Source organism: Pelobates fuscus, chromosome 5 (assembly GCF_036172605.1).
Source record: "Pelobates fuscus isolate aPelFus1 chromosome 5, aPelFus1.pri, whole genome shotgun sequence".
NCBI classification, from domain to species: Eukaryota; Metazoa; Chordata; class Amphibia; order Anura; family Pelobatidae; genus Pelobates; species Pelobates fuscus.
The window spans coordinates 128,032,459-128,052,079 of NC_086321.1; the positions used below are offsets into that span (position 1 = coordinate 128,032,459).

General features: G+C 44.4%; 1 protein-coding gene across 1 annotated transcript in view; it reads right to left on the reverse strand.

The window, feature by feature from the left end:
- The window catches only part of MORN3 (MORN repeat containing 3), a 66,591-nt gene extending 47,238 nt beyond the window's left edge, over positions 1–19,353 (reverse strand). The window contains exons 1-3 of the mRNA XM_063454265.1: positions 19,255–19,353; positions 17,787–17,942; positions 7,162–7,319 (exon numbers count right to left, since the gene is read on the reverse strand). Coding sequence (XP_063310335.1) covers positions 7,162–7,319; positions 17,787–17,931 — 303 coding nt within the window. The 5' untranslated portion in view covers positions 17,932–17,942; positions 19,255–19,353. The remainder of the gene's footprint in view (positions 1–7,161; positions 7,320–17,786; positions 17,943–19,254) is intronic.
- Between the last annotated feature and the right edge of the window lie 268 nt (positions 19,354–19,621).

A 19,621-nucleotide genomic window follows, 5' to 3' on the forward strand; every position in this document is an offset into this window, starting at 1 on the left:
GAAAGAGAGACATCGTGAAAGTATGGTCTCTTTGGCAAGAGAGAAATCAAATTAAATGTAATGAAACTAACATCCAATTTAAGTGCAAGTTTTAACATATAATAATTAATGGTCTGGTGTCTAGGGCAAGTGAAAACCAAATTAAAATGTAATGAAACTAATGTCCAATTTTAATGCAAGCTTAACATATAATAATGAACTAATTAATATAGGTTAGAAAATTTGAGAGAATATTAGTCACCTAGTTAGAGATGGAGGTAGTAAGAGATACTTACCTATTAGGGTGGGTAAAGATATTCCAGGGTGGAAAAATATTCACCTCCTGTCTTTAATAAAATTTAGATTATTCGGTCACTAAAAGTTAGAATAATCCCGAATTTTATGGCAAATAAGGAGGCTTCATATTTGCTATTTTAACGCGTAGATAGCATGGACAAAGAAACGTGTGGAGAATGTCTAAAATAAAAGGTACGGAAAGTGGATTCTCTAGACCAGTCAGCGGAGGATGAAATCTCTGCCAGGGAACCTCCAGTTATGAATACAGAGGAGGCAGCCGCCCCTCTAACCGAGTGAGCCCCGAAAGACGCATCAATGCCGGCCAGGGCTAGTAGCCATTTAATCCATCGAGCGATGGTAGGGCACAAGACTGGTTTGTGTGGTCGCACATAAGACACCAGGAGGGGCCCAGTAGGTGCCCTGAGAGGGGTAGTGCGAGAGATATAGTGTCTTATGCAACGGGCTATGCAGAGAAGGGGTTTCTCTGAAAAATAGGGGTAGCTCACTGTAGATGAATTGGTCTTGGTGCGTCTAGTGATGTGAAAGTGCACCCCTTCCGGTGTGAAATCGAGGGCATGAAAGTTGAAAGCCCTGATGTCGGAGACTCTTCGGAAGGAGACCAAGTAAAGGAGGAGAGCTAATTTGGCTGACAATTGGCGTAGGGAGAGCGCCTCGTTGTCCGGCTAAGCTTCTAAGAACGTGAGCATGATGGCCACGTCCCAGAATTGATTATATTTGGAAGCTGGGGGTCTAGCGATGCGGATCTACACACAGAAGGGTGTTTGCCTACTGAAGAACTTTCGATAGGAACGTGCGCTGCAGAGATAGCAGATCGAAACACGTTAATAGTTCAGTAGGATTTACCCTGGTCGAACAGAGACGACAGGAAATTGATAATATTAATTATAGATGTTGAAAAGGGATCAAAGTTCCTTTCCAAACACCAGCAACTCCAGAGACGCCATGCAGAGATGTAAGAGTGTCTGGTTCCTGGGGCCCATGAATCCCAAAGGAGTCCCTGAGCAGTTGTCGAAAGGCCTGAGACATTCCAAGATCCCCTGAAACGGTCCAAGCCACTAGTCGGAGATGATCCTGGATTGCCGACGGGTGAAAGTTGCCTGCCGGGTCCCTGAGGAGGTCGCAGGAGGTGGGTAGAAGCAGGGGAAAGTCCACTGACAGTTCCAGGAGGTAAGGGTACCATGGTTGGGCCCGCCATAGGGGGGTCACCAGTGTTATCTTGACACCTTGAGTTTTGAGGTATTGTAGTGTGCGTGGAATCATGGAGAATGGAGGGAACGCATATGCACCGGACATCGGCCACGTCTGTAAGAAGGCATCGACTGCAAGGCACGCTGGATCTGGCAACCAGCTGAAAAATGCAACCCTCTGACTGTTGAGGCGAGACGCAAAGAGGTCCAGGTGGAATGGTCCCCGCCAAATCTGGAGACGGTGGAATATCTGTGGATTCAGTTGCCAATCGCTGGAATCCCTCCAATGTCGGGAGAACCAGTCTGCAACGAGGTTGTCTGATCCCGGTAGATATTCTGCTCACAGGGAGATATTCCTGTCTAGGCAGAACTGATACAATTCTTTGGTCAGGTCCGAAAGCATCTTTGATTTGGAACCTCCTAGATGATTCACGTAGCGAATTGCTGACACATTGTCCATCTTCAGCACCACGGAACAATTGTAGACATCCTTGGCGAAACTGCGGATTGCGAAGGAGCCTGAAATTAGTTTGAGGAAATTGATATGAAGTACTCGTTCCGAATGGGACCAGAGTCCTCCTGTAGAATTTTTCGAGCAAGTTGCGCCCCATCCGAGCAGGCTTGCATCAGATTCTAGAATGAAATCGGGTTGGGATCCGAAAATGGCTCTTCCATTCCATTCTAACCGAACTTCGTCTGTGAGTGTGATCTGTTGTTCGTAGGATGTCGACTGATGTAAATATTGCGTCTCCAGGCATTGCAATGCTCGGTAGTGCAATGGGGCAGGGAATTTGGCATGTATTGAGGCGGAGAGCAAGCCGATGATGCGAGCTAGATCTCGCAGGCAGAGGTATGGTGATATCAGCAACCGCCGAATATCCTTTTTTATGGATTTGATTTTGGTTGCCGGAAGTTGAAGGATTGCCTGAACAGAATCTATCTAGAATCCCAGGAATTGTACTGTCTGGGACGGTGTGAGAGATGACTTCTGGCGATTGATCACGAAGCCAAGGTTCTGCAACAAAGCTGAGGTCATGGCTGTATGAAGGTGAAGAGTCTCTTGATCCTGCACCATGAGGAGGATATCGTCCAGATAAATGATGGACCAGATTCCCTGGGAACGCAGTAATGCCATTACTGGTTTCATTAGTTTGGTAAAGCACCAGGGTGCAGAAGATAGGCCGAAGGGGAGGCAGGTGAATTGCCATATTTCCTGTTCCCAACAAAATTGAAGGAGGCAGCGGTGGGCTGGTGTTACCGGCACCGTGAGGTATGCATCCTTTAGATCGAAGCGGGAGAACCAATCCCCCTCGCAGAGTAGGTCTCTCAATAAATGTATTCCCTCCATTTTGAAGTGATGGTATGTGATGAACCTGTTCAGATCTCTCAGATTGATAACAGGTCGCAGGTCTCCTGATTTTTTCTTGACTAGAAACATGTTGCTTATGAAGACCTGAGGGCCAACAACTCTTTCGATCGCACCTTTGGTGAATAGATTGTTGAGTTCGCTCTGTAGAGTCGAGTCGTCTAACAATGACATCTTGATCGGGATAGGAGGAGATTTTTGTATCGGTTCGTCTGAAAAGTCCAGGTGGAACCCGGACACAGTCTGAAGGATCCAAGGATCCCGAGTGAGTTGAGACCACTGTTGGGAAAAAAGGGTTAACCGGCCTGCAATAGGAATATGAGAATAAGGAAGGTCCATTACCTGTAGCCGTGCGACCGCGGAGGGAAGCGGATCCACGTCCTCAGATAGCTCCGCGCGAGGGAAAAAATTGCCTGTGGTGGAATCGGGTATTGCCCGAGTTCCAGGTGTCCGAAGGTCGAGGCCTGTAGCCCGTGAAGGCGGCTCTGCCAGTTGCTTGGCTTCTGTAGCGACCAGCTCTCCCGGAAAAACGCTGTGTGCGAAACACCTTGCGAATGGAACATTGCGCTTTTGGCAGCGTAGTAAATACAGAGACGTGTTTACTTAGTTCTTTTATGAACTTGTCTCCGAATAACATGCCTTGAGCCTCTGGACCAAGTTCTTTAGTGCCCAATTCGGCAAGCTTGGCATCGATTTTATAAAGGACGGCATTCCGCCGTTCTGTCGAGATTGCCACATTGGCATTGCCTAAAAGGCATAAAGCCCTTTGTGCCCACTCTCACACCATATGTGCGACAAACGTGCCACCTGATAAAGCCTCGTCTGCTATAATGAAAATTTGCATAAGCGGGCCCACCACATCCATCAACTTATCTTGAGTGTCTTTCAGACCCTGTTCTATACCCTTACGGGGGTCTTTTCCTGACTTGGTCAGAAAGGTAACAAGGAAGGGGTCGAATTCAGGTGTACTGGCCACCTTGTCCGGGATAATGGGACGTGGGCATTCTGCCCTCAACTTGGCTCTCACCTCTTTTTCTAAAGGCCGACGGAGCCACATTCTGCAGTATTTGGCAAAGTGGTCCGGGGGTGTCCATTCGGCAGATCTAGGGTGCCTGATGCATCTGGGGTCAAATAAAGGGCGGCCAGAGGTGTCAAATAAGGTATCATCTTTTAAGTTTGGGTTTTCGGATGTTAAGTCAGATTCCAAATGGAATTCCTCTTGAGGTATGAGGAAGTCATTATTTGCAAAATCAGAAGGGTAAAGATCTCGGGATGTCTTATGAGGTGGAGCATCATTATCCGAATGTTCTGCATAGTATTCATCTACCACCTGAAGATTATAATTAGAGGTTGAACCCTCAAGTGGGTAAAAATTATGTTGGGAGACAACCTCCCTGGGTTTAGAATAGGATACTCTAGGGTGTTTGGCAGGCGCTTTGCCTTTACTGGCAGTAGCGCTATCGCCCTTCCAAGGGCGTTTGCGAGGAGCTTCATCAAGTTCTGAACCGTGAGAATCCTCGGAGTCTGACAGCTGGGTAATAGTCGCTGTAGGGGCTGGGACTGTCTGTTCGCGGAAAGCTGCTAGAGCTTTGGGTATGGATTTGGTAATGGCATTGAATAGCCAAGCCTTAAGTTCAGCAGAGACTGCTGGTTCTGGCAAATCCGACATAATGTCAGTAACAGTGGGGTCACCACTATAGTATTTAACTTATTTGTATTTTATATATATATATATATATATATATATATATATATATATTTTTTTTTTTTTTTTCATTTTTTTTTTTTTCTATATTTATTTTTATTATTTATTTATTTATTTTATATTTAATTTATTTAATCTATAAAAAAAAAAATTTATGCAGACAAACTATTTACAATAGGGCGGTGGACTTAGACAGTATGTAAACTTCTGGTAAACAATTATCCTGCAAAAAAGTGGGTTTCATCCACAGCTTATTAGTGGGGTTCACCCAGAGAGAAAAAGGACAATATAATGTCCAAAATCAATAACAGGTATGTACCTGTGTAATTATATAGGGGGTTACCCTGTATAGAGGCAAAGAGGGGGTCACCCTTAGAAAAGAGGCTAGAGGGGGTCACCCTCAGAATGTAGGCTAGAGGGGGTTACCCTCAAAATCAAGCAAGGGTTTTGAAACACTTTGTTGTAATTGGGAATCTGTAAACAGAAAAACAGATATTTTGAGTATGGGAGTGTATACCTTTAAGTATTAACTAACAGACTGGGGCTTTAAGAAGTGAAAATATACTTACCGAACAGCTGGGTCGCGTTTGCAGTGAAGAGCTGAAACGAAACTAAACAGCCACACAGAAACCTTCCACAAGATGGCGCTGAGCCAAAAAGCCCGGGAAAAGGTAAGAGAAATGGCCGCGGCATAGGAGGGAGGGCGGGACGCGTCTCTATGGAGACGCCAGGGCAACACAGATTGTGTATAGAGAAGCTGAGCGGCTGAACGGACCGGCAAAATGCTGGGAGCCGCGGCAAAAGTGTCAGTTTGCACTTTAGATTTAAACTGACAGCACAATATAATTAAATTGAAAAAAAAATATGAAGTAATCTGAAGTTGTGGGCTGACTGGAATGTCAGCCCACGTAACAGTTGTTAATAAAATGAGCATATATTGCACATAATAGAGTTAAAGAAACAGAAAATATATGTAATATATTTAAATGGTATTAAAGTGATAATAGTCAGTTAAATTGAGTATTAATAGGGAAATAATTAGAATAGACTCACCTGGGAGGCTAAGCAGCAAAGAAAGAGGAATTGGGAGGAGCCTGATGGCAGTTTATATTACTGTGATGCATTCTGATTGGTTAAACTTTTTACACTGATTGTTAACTGTTTCTTTGCTGCTGGGAGTTACAGTAAAGAAAGATAAGCAAATATGAAGCCTCCTGTCTTGCCATAAAATTAGTGAGTAGCCCATGTCACTTCCTCCATTGAGAACCAGAAGTTCCTCTGTGTTGTCCTCCTTAGCTAAATCATGCAGGGAGGGACAGCTCATTGACTGACAGCATGTATGATGTAAGGATATTCACTTTACCCCAGTAGGACACTTCCATACACTTCCATTCTTTGAGCTGTCTATTGGTCTGAGTCAATAGAGGCAACATATTTAGTTCTACCAGGTTAGTGAAGTTTGCACTAATTCTAATTCTTAAATAATTGATAAATTGAGTATCCCAATCAAAGTCAAATCTTGTACTAAGAATCTTTTTTTACTTGCTAATGCCACCAATTTATCTACGGTAGTTGTAATTTATAGCCCGACACTATCGAGAAATCATTGACTGCTATCACTTCTATGAGTGAGTCATTAGGGCTTTGTAAAGTCAAGATGACATAATTGGCATAGAGATTGGAGCTTTGTCAGGAGGTCTCATATCCTCTGATGTTAACATTACCTCTAATGTCAAAGGGTTCAAGTAAGTTTACATAAAGTTATCAGGGCAATGGGCAATCCTAACTGGTTCCATTGCTAAGACGGACCCTTCCAGAGATGAACCCATTCCCCACCACCACTAGCCATTGGTGTGGCATATTAAGCCATAATGGCATCCAAAATCCTACCCTTAAAACAAAGAGCAAGCAAAGTCTGTTTGAGGTACCACCACCCAACCCTGTTGATGGTCTTTTCGGCATCTAATGAGAGAGTCAGAAGGGGAAACTCTTTTTTGGACTCCATTTACCATGTCAATCAGTCTGGGATGATCTTCTAGGGAGATATCATACCTGGTCTGAGTGTATAATACTGATGATAACTTGGTTTAATCTTTTGGCCTATATTGAGCAATAAAGTTTAATATCTACATTCAATAAGACAATTGGCCGACAGCTTGCTACATTCTCAGAATCTTTATCTTGTTTGAGTATGGGGACTATGTTAGTCTGTAACATTTCACCAGGTGTATTTTTAGATGTACAGAAATCATTAAAATATTTTAAAAGATCCGACTTAATGTCATCCTTCATTATTATGTAAAATCGATTGGTAAAATCATCCAGACTGGGGGCTTCAAAGAAACTCAGTTTTTCTATTGTTTCCTTATTTCATTTTCCACTATAGGGGTATTAAAATAAATTAGTTGGCCCTGTGTAAACTTTGGGATGTTGTACCTCCCCAAAAACTCTGAAATCAAATATGGAGAAGGACAGCATGCAAGCTTGTAAGAGTCTTCAAAGACTAACGTGATCTTCTCTGGGATCATAACTATTTTATCCTTATCTCTTTTATTATCTATTATAGTAAAAGAAATGTAAAACAAAAAAACAAGCAAAAATCATACATGTTTTTTGTCGTTTTTCCAGGATCCGGAATACACCTTAACATACACCCCAGTGGTAGGGTCTTGCACACTGAATGTCCCAAAGCCACTTCTTCTCCCGCATTCCCATTCACCTTCATATTCAGAACGTGTCCTCTTCCATGTATATGTACCTTTGCCTAAACCAAGAGAAATGGCGTGTTAATTAAAGATGATAATTTCAAATAAAGCCAAAATGTCAATTCAGTATGGAAAGCAAAAACATCTAGGTTTCAAACAGGATATTTTTTTTATTTTTTTTTTTAATTCTTTATTTTTGTAGTGCTTTACAGACTTCACATATAAGCATAGACATTCCAAAAGGTAATAACACATCCAGTACAGAGCATCACATGTCTGATTTACAGCACTATTTTTAAAGTAATGTGGTTTCATCAAGAGTTAAACTTCTGTGTCAGTTACAGGTTACGACATATGAGGTACGGATACAGAGAAACATACTGACATTTTTCTGCGTTATTGGGTCGCAAGCTTAGTTAAGATATGTACAAACAGGATATTTTTTAATGTCCTTGGCAAGCCTGGGTGGCACTGTTTGATTACCATGCCATGCATTTAGTGTCTTATATAGGCTTAAAATGTGCTCCCTTAAAGGGACACTCCACACACTCTAGTGCTTTATGTGTCTGGAGCCTGCTACATTTGTGAAAGTTTATAAAAGTGCACGTTTCAATAGAAATTGACACTTTTTTGTTCAGAAACACTTCCCTGGATGTCAATCAGAAAGCTAGTGAGATGTTCTTCTACTTCTGTTACCTGCACAGAGCTAACGGAAATGGCAGGTGTTCTGCCTTCTCAATGAGCTGTATTACAACACATATTAAGAAGCATTAAATAATCATCTGTCCATTCATGCTCTCAAGGAGAAGCCTCGGATTGAAGTATTCCCCAGCACAAACTGAAGGTCTGGGCTGGAAAGAAGGGCAGGGCTAGCAAAGGCTACATACAAGCATTGGCGGATCCAGGGGGGGGGCAACGGGGCAATTGCCCCCCCCGAGATTCTCCCCTGCCGGCTAGTGCAGGGCTGACATTGCCCAAGTGCCAGCCCTGCATTGTGCCTGCAGACCGGTCCGCAGGCACATTACTGACAGCCGACCGGCAGGGGAGGGAGAGAGGACCCGGGAGCTGTTACCAGCAGCTCCTCCGGGTCCTCCTCTCGCGAGATTTGGAGCGTTGCCGCGGTTACCACGGCAACGCTCCAAATCTCGCGAGAGTGAACTCTAGCCCTGGAGCGCGGGCTAGAGTTCACTGGAACCACTGGACCACCAGGGATTCCCCACTGGGACCACCAGGGATCCAGAAATGTCCCCCCTCCTCCTCAATAAAGGTAAGAAGGGAGGGGGGACATAATATATTTTATTAAATAATTTTTTTATTTTTTTATTAAAAAGCCTCCCTTCCCTCCTCCCCTCCCCCATACACACTGCCCCCATACACACTGTCCCCATACACACACTGTCCCCATACACACACTGCCCCACACACACACTGACCCCATACACACACTGACCCACAAACACTGCCCCACATACAAACACTATACACACTGACCCCATACACACACTGCCCCCACAAACACTGCCTCCATACACACACTGCCCCACAAACACTGTCCCCATACAACACTGTCCCACAAACACTGTCCCCATACACACTGCCCCACAAACACTGCCCCATACACATACTGCCCCGCACACACTGCACACCTATACACACACAGTGCCCTACACACCCTGCTGCCCCCCCATACACACATTGCCCCAAACACACACACACGACCCCCCCATACACACAGTGCCCCCCATACACACACTGCCCCACACAGACATACAGTGCCCCCCCATACACACACTGCCCCACACAGACATACAGTGCCCCCATACACACACTGCCCCCTAACACACACACTGCCACCCTTACGCACTCACACTCACTTCACCGCTCACACACACACTGCACCTTTCACACACACTTCACCCCTAACACACACCACTTCTCCTATGCCCTATATCCCAGCAGACCCCAGGTAAGTTGTCAAACTGTTCTTAAACGGTATGACTACTTACTCCGGGGTGGGATCCTGGCACTACTGGCACCATAACTGTGATGTAATTCCAGTAAAATACAAGTTTAGCAGGCTAAGATTGCCACAAGGCATATGTATGTATATGTGTTTGTAGTATCAGTTAGTTAATTACACGTAGCTAAGATACTGTCATCACTGTACTGACCAGGTGCAGGAATGTAAGAACTGGAATTACGCGTCCCTCTCCTTTGTATCAGATGAGCCACGTGGTTAGACCGGATGGATGAGTTTAGACTCTATTCATTAAATAGGTTAAGGGTATGTGTGGGTGTAGTTAATTGTGGGAGGAGCTACAGTGCTATATAAGGAATGTACTCTATGTATTCAGTACTCAGACTTTGCTGTATTTTGGTGACGCTAGTCCCTCTGAGTCCCGATCGGTGATCCAATAAAGAATCTCTTCCTTCCTGAAGAAACCTGTGTCCATCTCTCTGTGCTTGGCTTCCGTCAGTTTCTCCGGTATCATTTGGTGCATTGGCCGGGAAGCTCATCGTTCAACGGTAGCTGAGAGGCAGAGGCGTGAGACGGTCTATCTTTGCCCACGTTCTCTACGGCTGCACCCCTGAACTTCTGCGTGGACCTCCCTTCGTCTCGGCGCCACTGGTCTGTTGTCCAGGAGATCATCGGCCTCTACGTGAGAAGTGCTGGGGTGTCCCCGTCGATGAGTGTGAACTCAGGTTCAGGAACGAGGAGGTAAGACAACTGCTGTTTTAGACGGCAGGACCCGCTAGGGGTATACCGATTGTGCGGTAGGCCCAAAGGGGTTTTTGAATCTGTATCTGCCCCCTCTGTCGGAGGGAAGGAGCGAAGGCGCACCGCTCGATCGAACGCTCTTTAGTCAGACCGTTTGATTTGGTTAGTCAGGCGGGGTCCTGGTGTAAATAGCCCTAGCCGGACACCGGTGTCTTGTCTAGACTAGCGTTCTAGGGTGTATATTACGTTCGCTAGGTCGGAGGGACCGGGAGACTAAGCGGCGCCTGTGTAAATTCGGTTCGCTAGTTCTCATCCTATCTGGGCTAAGTGGGAAGGCGTGTAAATTTGGAACCCACTAGACTTTTGATAGTACGACTAAGAGGCGCCTGTGTAAATTCGGTTCTCTAGCTCGTTGTATAGTGCGACTAAGAGGCGTCTGTGTAAATTCGGTTCTCTAGCTCGCTATATATGTGGTGATTGGGCAGTGTGGCTAACCAAAACGGGTGTATATAGTTTTAGGTAGTCCATTCAAGGTACTGGCCAATAGTTTAGTTGGGAATTGTAAATGTGTTAACGATTGTTTTAGTAAAGTGTATATCTTGTTAGATAGCGCGAGCTCAGCCGTCTAGCGAGAGTGTTGATAGTGTGTTGCTGTATTATAGTGCACGGTACCATAACCCTGTATATTTACTGACATTATATAATAAGTACTAATCATTGTCGTCCATTGCATGTTTAACACCATAACCACTAATAATTGTATTGTGACCTTAACTTGTGCTTTGACCTATGCTAACCGTACTGTAACCGCTATTTGTAAAAGACGATGTTACTGGGGTGTGTTATAGACGGGTAATTCGTATATAGAGAATTATAGCGTGGGTGACTGTGTAGTTACGCCAAAGGGCATAATATTGATTATATAGTGACTGGTGTAGCAGCTGTGTGTGTACGGGAATTCCCTGAGTGTTTATTGTTATTGTGTACGTTTCACTTGGTAACCGTACCACGTGGTGCTGTTGCCAGAGGAAACGGGTGTGACTGTTGAATAGTACGCGTGTATAGTAATCGTTGTCGACGACGTTCCACTGTTAAATATGGGTGCGTCGCAGTCAACGATTCCGGATCCCTTAGGATGTATGGTTAAGAATTTTAAAAAGGGATTCAAAGTTTGTGATTTTGGGGTTAAGATGTCCCCTGTACGTTTGGTCACTTTGTGCACTAGGGAGTGGCCTACTTTGGTTGCGGCATGGCCGCCACGTGGCAGTTTGGATCCAACTCTGGTACAGCGCTTACACGTGGCTGTATCAGGTAGGCCTGAACTTTACGGCCAGTTTCCTTATATTGATTGTTGGAGACAGGCCGTAAATGACTCGCCAAAATGGCTCCGGACATGCCACGAGGAACAGTGTCGCCTCATGGTAGCTAGGACTTGTTCGTCCACTAGGGCTGGTGTTAGGCCCATTTTGGACACGCCCCCTGAGTCCGAGATCCCTTTGCCGCCCCCTTACTTTCCGGTAAGAGGAAGTGACGCAAATACAGGAAGTCCTGTAACCCTTCCCTCACTACCCTCATCCACTTCCGCTTCCTCCTCCAGTACAGGATCCACCCCCCCTCGTACTAAATCTCCCCTTCCGGAACCAGAACCCACCCCCATTAGAAACGAATATCCTGATTTGGCGCCACTTCAGACTTCCGGTCAAGCTTCATCTAGCTCGGCCCGAAGTGTTCTATTCACTACCTTTTCCCAAAACCAACCTCCCACATCCCCATACCCTATATCTCCCCGACCGGAACCCATGACTGACGCTTCCCTACGTAGCCCCATCCAAACCCGACAGTTGACTGGTGCCCAACAATTAAAGCACTATCAGATGCCTCTTCGCTTAAATCCCGGGTCAGCTTATATCGATGCCGCAGGTCAAATGGCACACGCTGACCCTGTCTTCGTATATGTCCCTTTCACCACTACCGACCTTTTAAACTGGAAGACCCATAATTCCTCGTATACTGAGAAACCACAAGCCATGACTGATCTGTTCACCTCAATAGTACAGACACATAATCCGACATGGGCTGATTGCCAGCAGTTATTAATGACTTTATTTAACAATGAGGAAAGGACAAGAATAAATCAAGCAGCCATTAAAGCATTAGAGGATAGAGCCCGTGCTTTGAACCAAGCTAATCCAGCAGCATGGGCCGCAACACATTATCCCAACACTGATCCCGATTGGAACGTAAATGGTGCTGATATGGTTCAACTCAGAGCCTATAGAGACGCTATAATTGCTGGCATGAAAGCCGGAGGAAAGAAAGCCATTAACATGTCGAAGACAGTTGAGGTGATCCAGAAAAGCGATGAAGCGCCCAGTGTCTTTTATGACCGATTATTGGAGGCGTACCGCTTGTACACCCCCTTTAATCCGGAAGACGCAGATAATTCCCGAATGGTTAACTCCGCCTTTGTCAGCCAAGCATACGGAGATATTAAGCGCAAGCTACAAAAGTTAGAAGGGTTTGCAGGTATGTCAATCTCCCAACTAATGGAGGTAGCTAATAAGGTCTATATGAATAGGGAAACAGAAAGCAAGAAAGAGGAGGAGCGCAAGATGCGTAAAAAGGCTGATATGCTAGCGGTAGCGATCGCAGGCGTAGATAAACGGGGCCCAGATAGAGGCAATAATAGATGGAGTAGGGAGCCTTTGAGTAGGGATCAGTGCGCGTATTGCAAGGAAGAAGGGCATTGGAGGAACGAATGTCCGCAAAGAGAGCAGTATGAGAGAGACCAACCCAGGGCAGGCTACGGAAACTTTAGAGGCAGAGCGAGAGGTAGAGGAGGTCCCGGAGGGAGTAATGGTTATAGAGGGAGTAATGGGAACAGAGGAAGTGTGAGGGAAGATAGGTATATTCCAGCAGCGCAAAGGTCCCGCGATAGAGAAGGTAGGGACTTCGTAGGATTGGCTGACACGGTCATGGAGGACTATTGATACCGACCGGGCTCCATCCCCCTTGGTCGAGCGGAGCCTATGGTCGATGTATCAATAGGGGGGAAAAGGAGTGCGTTCATGATCGACACTGGTGCTGAACATTCAGTGGTGACTAATCTGGTTGCTCCTCCATCTGGAAGGACTATTACTGTGATAGGAGCAACTGGAAGAAGTGCTGAAAGACCGGTTCTTAAAAGTCGACTCTGTACATTGGGAGGCCACATAGTAAAACACCAATTCCTTTATATGCCTGAATGTCCAGTCCAATTGCTGGGACGTGATATGCTATCAAAATTACAAGCGCAGATTACGTTCCTACCAGATGGAACAACATCTTTAAAGTTTAATGGACCTTCAGGTATTATGACTTTATCCATACCAAAGGAAGAAGAGTGGCGACTTTATACAGTGTTGACTAGCCAAAACCCTAGGAGTGATGAGACATTGTTTAACATACCAGGAGTTTGGGCAGAGAACAACCCACCAGGACTGGCCCGCAATATTCCACCAATAAAAATTGAACTGAAACATGGGGTTTATCCAGTGAGCCTAAGACAATATCACATTCCGCAGAAGGCTAAGAAGAACATCCAATCCTATCTGGATAAGTTCATACGGTATGGTATCCTAAAATTCTGTACTTCCCCCTGGAACACCCCATTGCTGCCTGTTCAAAAGCCCGGCACAGATGAGTATCGACCTGTGCAGGACTTAAGAGCAGTCAATGATGCGGTTGTTAGCATACATCCAGTTGTACCCAATCCATATAACCTGCTTGCTTTAATTCCGGGCGGGGCTACTTACTTCACAGTCTTAGATCTCAAAGATGCCTTCTTTTGCCTCCGAATTGCCGCAGAAAGTCAATGTATTTTCGCTTTCCAATGGGAGAACGCTGTAACGGGCTCAAAACGCCAAATGACTTGGACAAGACTGCCCCAAGGGTTTAAAAATTCACCTACCCTATTTGGTTCAGCCCTAAGTCAAGATCTATTGGATTTCGAGTCCATCCCAGGAGAGTGTGTATTGTTACAATATGTAGATGACTTGTTGATAGCAGCAGTTACAAAAGAAATCTGTCAGCAAGCAACGCACGATCTACTACACATTCTCTGGAAGGCAGGATACAAGGTGTCTAGAAAGAAGGCTCAGTTGTGTTTGCCAACTGTCAAGTATCTAGGATTCCATATCTCTGAAGGTCAAAGAATTATGGGGCCAGAGAGAAAAGAAGCTGTCTGCCAAATACCAATACCCAAGAATAGAAGACAAGTGCGAGAATTCTTGGGGGCAGCAGGCTTCTGTAGGATATGGATTCCCAGCTATGCGATACTAGCAAAACCTCTGTACGCAGCTATCAAAGGTACAGAGCACGACCCCTTCTTATGGACCCAAGAACAGCAAACGGCATTTGAAGATGTGAAGAAGGCTTTGATGAGTGCCCCAGCATTAGGTCTACCTGATCACACACGACCATTCTACTTATATGTACACGAGCAAAGAAGAATGGCTGTGGGAGTATTGACACAGTACTTGGGATCATGGCAAAGACCTGTTGCCTACATGTCTAAGCAACTGGATGCAGTGGCCAGCGGACTTCCACCTTGTCTAAGAGCCGTAGCTGCAGCCGCCCTGCTAGTAGCTGAAGCCGATAAACTCACTCTGGGTCAAGAACTTTATGTACGAGTCCCACATGCAGTACAGACGTTGTTGGATTACAAAGGAAATCATTGGTTTAGTAACAGCCGTATGACCAAGTATCAAGCAATGTTGTGTGAAAACCCAAGAGTGCATTTAGAGACTGTAAACACCTTAAATCCAGCTACCCTTTTGCCACAACCTACTGAAAGTCAACATGATTGTTTGGAAGTAATGGATGAAGTATTCTCAAGTAGACCAGATCTTCGTGATTTTCCCATCCAGAACCCCGATGTTCAATATTACACCGACGGCAGTAGTTATGTGAAAGAAGGGATCCGCTATGCAGGATATGCAGTGACAACAATAGACAAGGTGATAGAAGCTCGGCCACTGGCGAAAGGAACATCAGCACAAAAGGCAGAATTAATAGCACTAACACGAGCGTTACAATTGGCTGAAGGTTTAAGAGTGAATATCTATACGGACTCTAAGTACGCGTTTTTAACCACTCATGCCCACGGAGCTTTGTATAAAGAAAGAGGACTACTGAATTCAGAAGGCAAAGAAATCAAGTACGCAGCTGAAATCCTACAACTATTGGAAGCAGTGTGGGAGCCGAAAGAAGTCGGTATCATACATTGTCGAGCGCATCTGAGAGGAGATGGTGATGTAACCAAGGGAAATCGGATGGCAGATAGTGCAGCTAAGCGTGCTGCTGAATCAGGAAGACAGGAGTATGTAGGGCATATAGCTGCTCTTATACCAACTCCACTGTCCCAATGGACTCCAGTTTATACAGCTCAAGAAGAGGAGTGGTTAAAGACTGAACCGGGAAAGTATCTGGAGAACAAGTGGTATCAGCTAGAAGATGGAAGAATAGTTATACCAGCATCGCTAGCGGTAGAAATTGTCCAAAATTATCACAACGGGACACATTCTGGGAGAGACAGTACTGAAGAATCTCTTAGAAAACATTTCTACATACCAAGATTGTCCAACTTGACTCAGGCCATTGTACGCAGATGTGTAACGTGTGCTAAGAATAATGCAAGACAAGGACCAGTAAAGCCACCAGGAGTTCAGTTTATGGGGGGACTCCCCATGTCCGATCTACAAATAGACTTTACAGTGATGCCTAAATCGGGTGGACATCGTTACCTGCTGGTAATTGTGTGCACCTATTCAGGCTGGGTAGAAGCATGTCCTACTCGTACAGAGAAAGCAGGAGAAGTTGTGAGATTCCTGCTACGAGAAATAATACCCCGATATGGACTACCCTGTTCTATAGGATCGGACAATGGTCCAGCTTTTGTTCATCAGTGCCTACAACAACTGACTCATATGCTTGGTATAAAGTGGAGGCTTCATACTGCATATAGACCCCAGAGTTCTGGTAAGGTAGAGAGAATGAATAGAACTATAAAGAACCAGTTGGCTAAAATGTGTCAGGAAACCCAACTTAAGTGGAACGTTCTCTTACCCATAGCTTTATTGCGAATCCGCAGTACCCCTACCAGAAGGATGGGCCTCTCTCCTTTTGAAATCATGTATGGGCGACCACCTCCCGTACTTGGTAACTTAAGGGGGGACTTGAGTCAGTTGGGAGAAGGAATTACTCGGCAGCAGGTTGTAGAGTTGGGTAAGACTATGGAGGAGGTACAGAAATGGGTACAAGATAGATTACCGGTGAATATTTATCCCCCTGTTCATAGTTATCATCCAGGAGATCAAGTGTGGATTAAAGAGTGGAATAATGTACCGTTAGGGCCCAAGTGGAGAGGTCCTTATGTTGTTCTTTTGTCTACCCCTACAGCAATAAAAGTAGCAGAAGTGACTCCGTGGATACATCACTCCAGGGTTAAACCAGCAGCAGTCGATTCTTGGCAAGTTACAGCAGATCCAGAGAATCCCTGCAAGATCCGGTTGAAACGCACTACTCAGTCGGAGTAACGAGGAATTATTGTGGATTACAAATCTTATTGTTACAGGTGTGAGTGAGAAGGCCATAATAAAGCCTGTCCGCTTACCATCACATAGTGTATAAGCCAGGAAAGTCTCGAAGGGACACCTGTGAAGACGAGCAGAACTCCATTCCCTGCAGCCCTCACATCCTGGAAGCTGAGGTTCCATCGCACGGACGAAGACTGAGGATGACGGCGAAAGATGTGCTTTTGATTGTGTTTATTTACATGTGTTTTTATATTCAGGAAGGTAGAGGTACCGACATTCCTAGCTGTGAGGTATGCATTAAGACTACGAGAACAGGTAACCTGAGGTATATGCAAACCAAGGTTAAGTGATGCCTCAAGTAATTGTGAAATATCAGAGGCATCAAAGGGGGGAATGTGATGTAATTCCAGTAAAATACAAGTTTAGCAGGCTAAGATTGCCACAAGGCATATGTATGTATATGTGTTTGTAGTATCAGTTAGTTAATTACACGTAGCTAAGATACTGTCATCACTGTACTGACCAGGTGCAGGAATGTAAGAACTGGAATTACGCGTCCCTCTCCTTTGTATCAGATGAGCCACGTGGTTAGACCGGATGGATGAGTTTAGACTCTATTCATTAAATAGGTTAAGGGTATGTGTGGGTGTAGTTAATTGTGGGAGGAGCTACAGTGCTATATAAGGAATGTACTCTATGTATTCAGTACTCAGACTTTGCTGTATTTTGGTGACGCTAGTCCCTCTGAGTCCCGATCGGTGATCCAATAAAGAATCTCTTCCTTCCTGAAGAAACCTGTGTCCATCTCTCTGTGCTTGGCTTCCGTCAGTTTCTCCGGTATCATAACTACTACACTGAGCTGTAGTGGTTATTGTGCTAGGATTATTTTTTTTAAATAATCTACAAGTGCCCCTCCCGAGATCAGGCTCTGGATCCGCCACTGCATACAAGAGACCTGCAGCTTTTGCAAGCTGTTTTTAGATAAACCTCCAGTTAAACTTGCACAATTGAATGCATGCATGCTTTCATTGGGGTGGTGGGGGTGGGGGGTTGGGGAAGGCAGGGAGGGTATAACTACTAAGCAGAGATTTATTTATCTTATAAATAGGCAATGGAGTGTTCCTTTAAGATTGCTAATCCTATAGAATGGAGAATATGAGACAAACCTATAAACACTGTCTGTTCTAATATCACTGGGATCTGGCATTTATAACTGTAGCCGCCTGACTCACCGTGCTTTAAATTATTAATCCATTCCCCTGAATATTCATCACCATTTACACTGTACACGGAATGTCTTAAGCCAGATTTCTGTGCTTTGTGGTCCCATTCCTTCCAAGGAGGTTCAGCCTTCTTCAGAGATTTCACTAAGGGCATTGTGTTAGCTACTGAAATGAAAATGTTCGGTCAAAACTGTGTTCTTTCAAAGAACTATTCACAGTAATAATAATAACAACAACAAAATACAGTTCTGCTGCATAGTTAAATGCTGTTTATTTGCTAAACTGTGAATTGAAATCAAATGGCAAATTTTACGTCAAAATAGCTGAACTAGAAAAGAAACCTGAAATCTGCAATTCAGTTTTTAATTTGCCACTATTCCTAATTTAGTAAATAAGTCCCATTAAAAAAAGAAATTGAGCATTTTAAAGAACACTATAGTGTGAAGGATACAAATGTGTATTCCTGACACTATAGTTGAGAAATCAGTATTTAGGTGGCTGGCCCTCCTTGCCCCCCTGTGAAAAAGGTAGTAGCTTTACTGATTGCCAGCATCGCACGGGTCTCCTCAAGGCTGGTCCTGCGCACACCCTGCCGCCTTGATTGAGATCATCAATTTTGATGATTTCAGCTAATCTAATGCTAAAGCACATGTGCGGCAAAACGCCAAGCTGAGCCAATCAGCATCTCCTCATAGAGATGCATTGAATCAATGCATCTCTATGGGAAACGTTCAGCGCCTCCATGCAGAGTGTGGAGACGCTGAATTTCAGTGCTGCATATTGTGCAACACTGATTCAGGAAGCAACTCTAGTGGCCATTTGAGTGACTGTCACTAGAGGTATTACTAGGCAGTAATGTAAACACTGCCTTTTCTCTGATCATATTAAAACCCTGCAGGTACATACTATACACAACAGAACCACTACATTAAGCTGTATTTGTTCTGGTGACTATAGTGTCCCTTTAACCCCTTAAGGACACATGACATGTGTGACATGTCATGATTCCCTTTTATTCCAGAAGTTTGGTCCTTAAGGGGTTAAGGCTCAAATAGCTAAATTGAGTAAATGCTCCAAATGGTTATTCACAATGGGTGAATATAGAGGTATATAGAGGTTAGAACTAAAGGGACATACTTTCCCCTGAGATTAGTGGGAGTTACTGTACTGGGCAGCATCTATTTCAGCTGCCAAAGCCTATTGTCCCCAGGCTGTACAGAGATAACCCATGCATGTATTTTTGCACTAGTTTTATAATTTTCGACCACTAAAAGTACTTAAAAAAAAAAAAAAAAAAAAAAATCAATGGAACCCAATTGTCACACACATTCTCAGAGATCCTTAGTACTGTCCCACACAATAATACAGATTTACCCGTGCTTCCCATGTTTATGTATACTTGCCCCAGTTAATAATCCCCTAAGTACCATGCTGCAGCACTTCTAGTATTCTCATGAAAATAAAATCAGTAACTTACCTCCGTTTAAAATCTGGAACTGAACTTGGCAGACCAAATAAAATAAATAAATAAGTAAAAATACACTCAAAACAGAAAAGTGGCATGCATTCAGCTGTGCATATGCAACCATGAGAACAGTTTCCACAGCAACAGAACGCTGAGGCGGCTAGTCAACACTTATAGATTGCTGGACTAGTGCATTCAACAGCACCACCTCTCATCTGAACCTGGTACTGCACCCAAGGAGACTGGTCATGAAAAGTGGCAATGAATACGTATTCTAAATCAATTTTGCGCTTATTTGCAATATTTGTCAATATATGTCATTTTGTGAAAGTGCACAGGTTTCAGCATATACTAATAATAATAATAATCTTTGTATTGG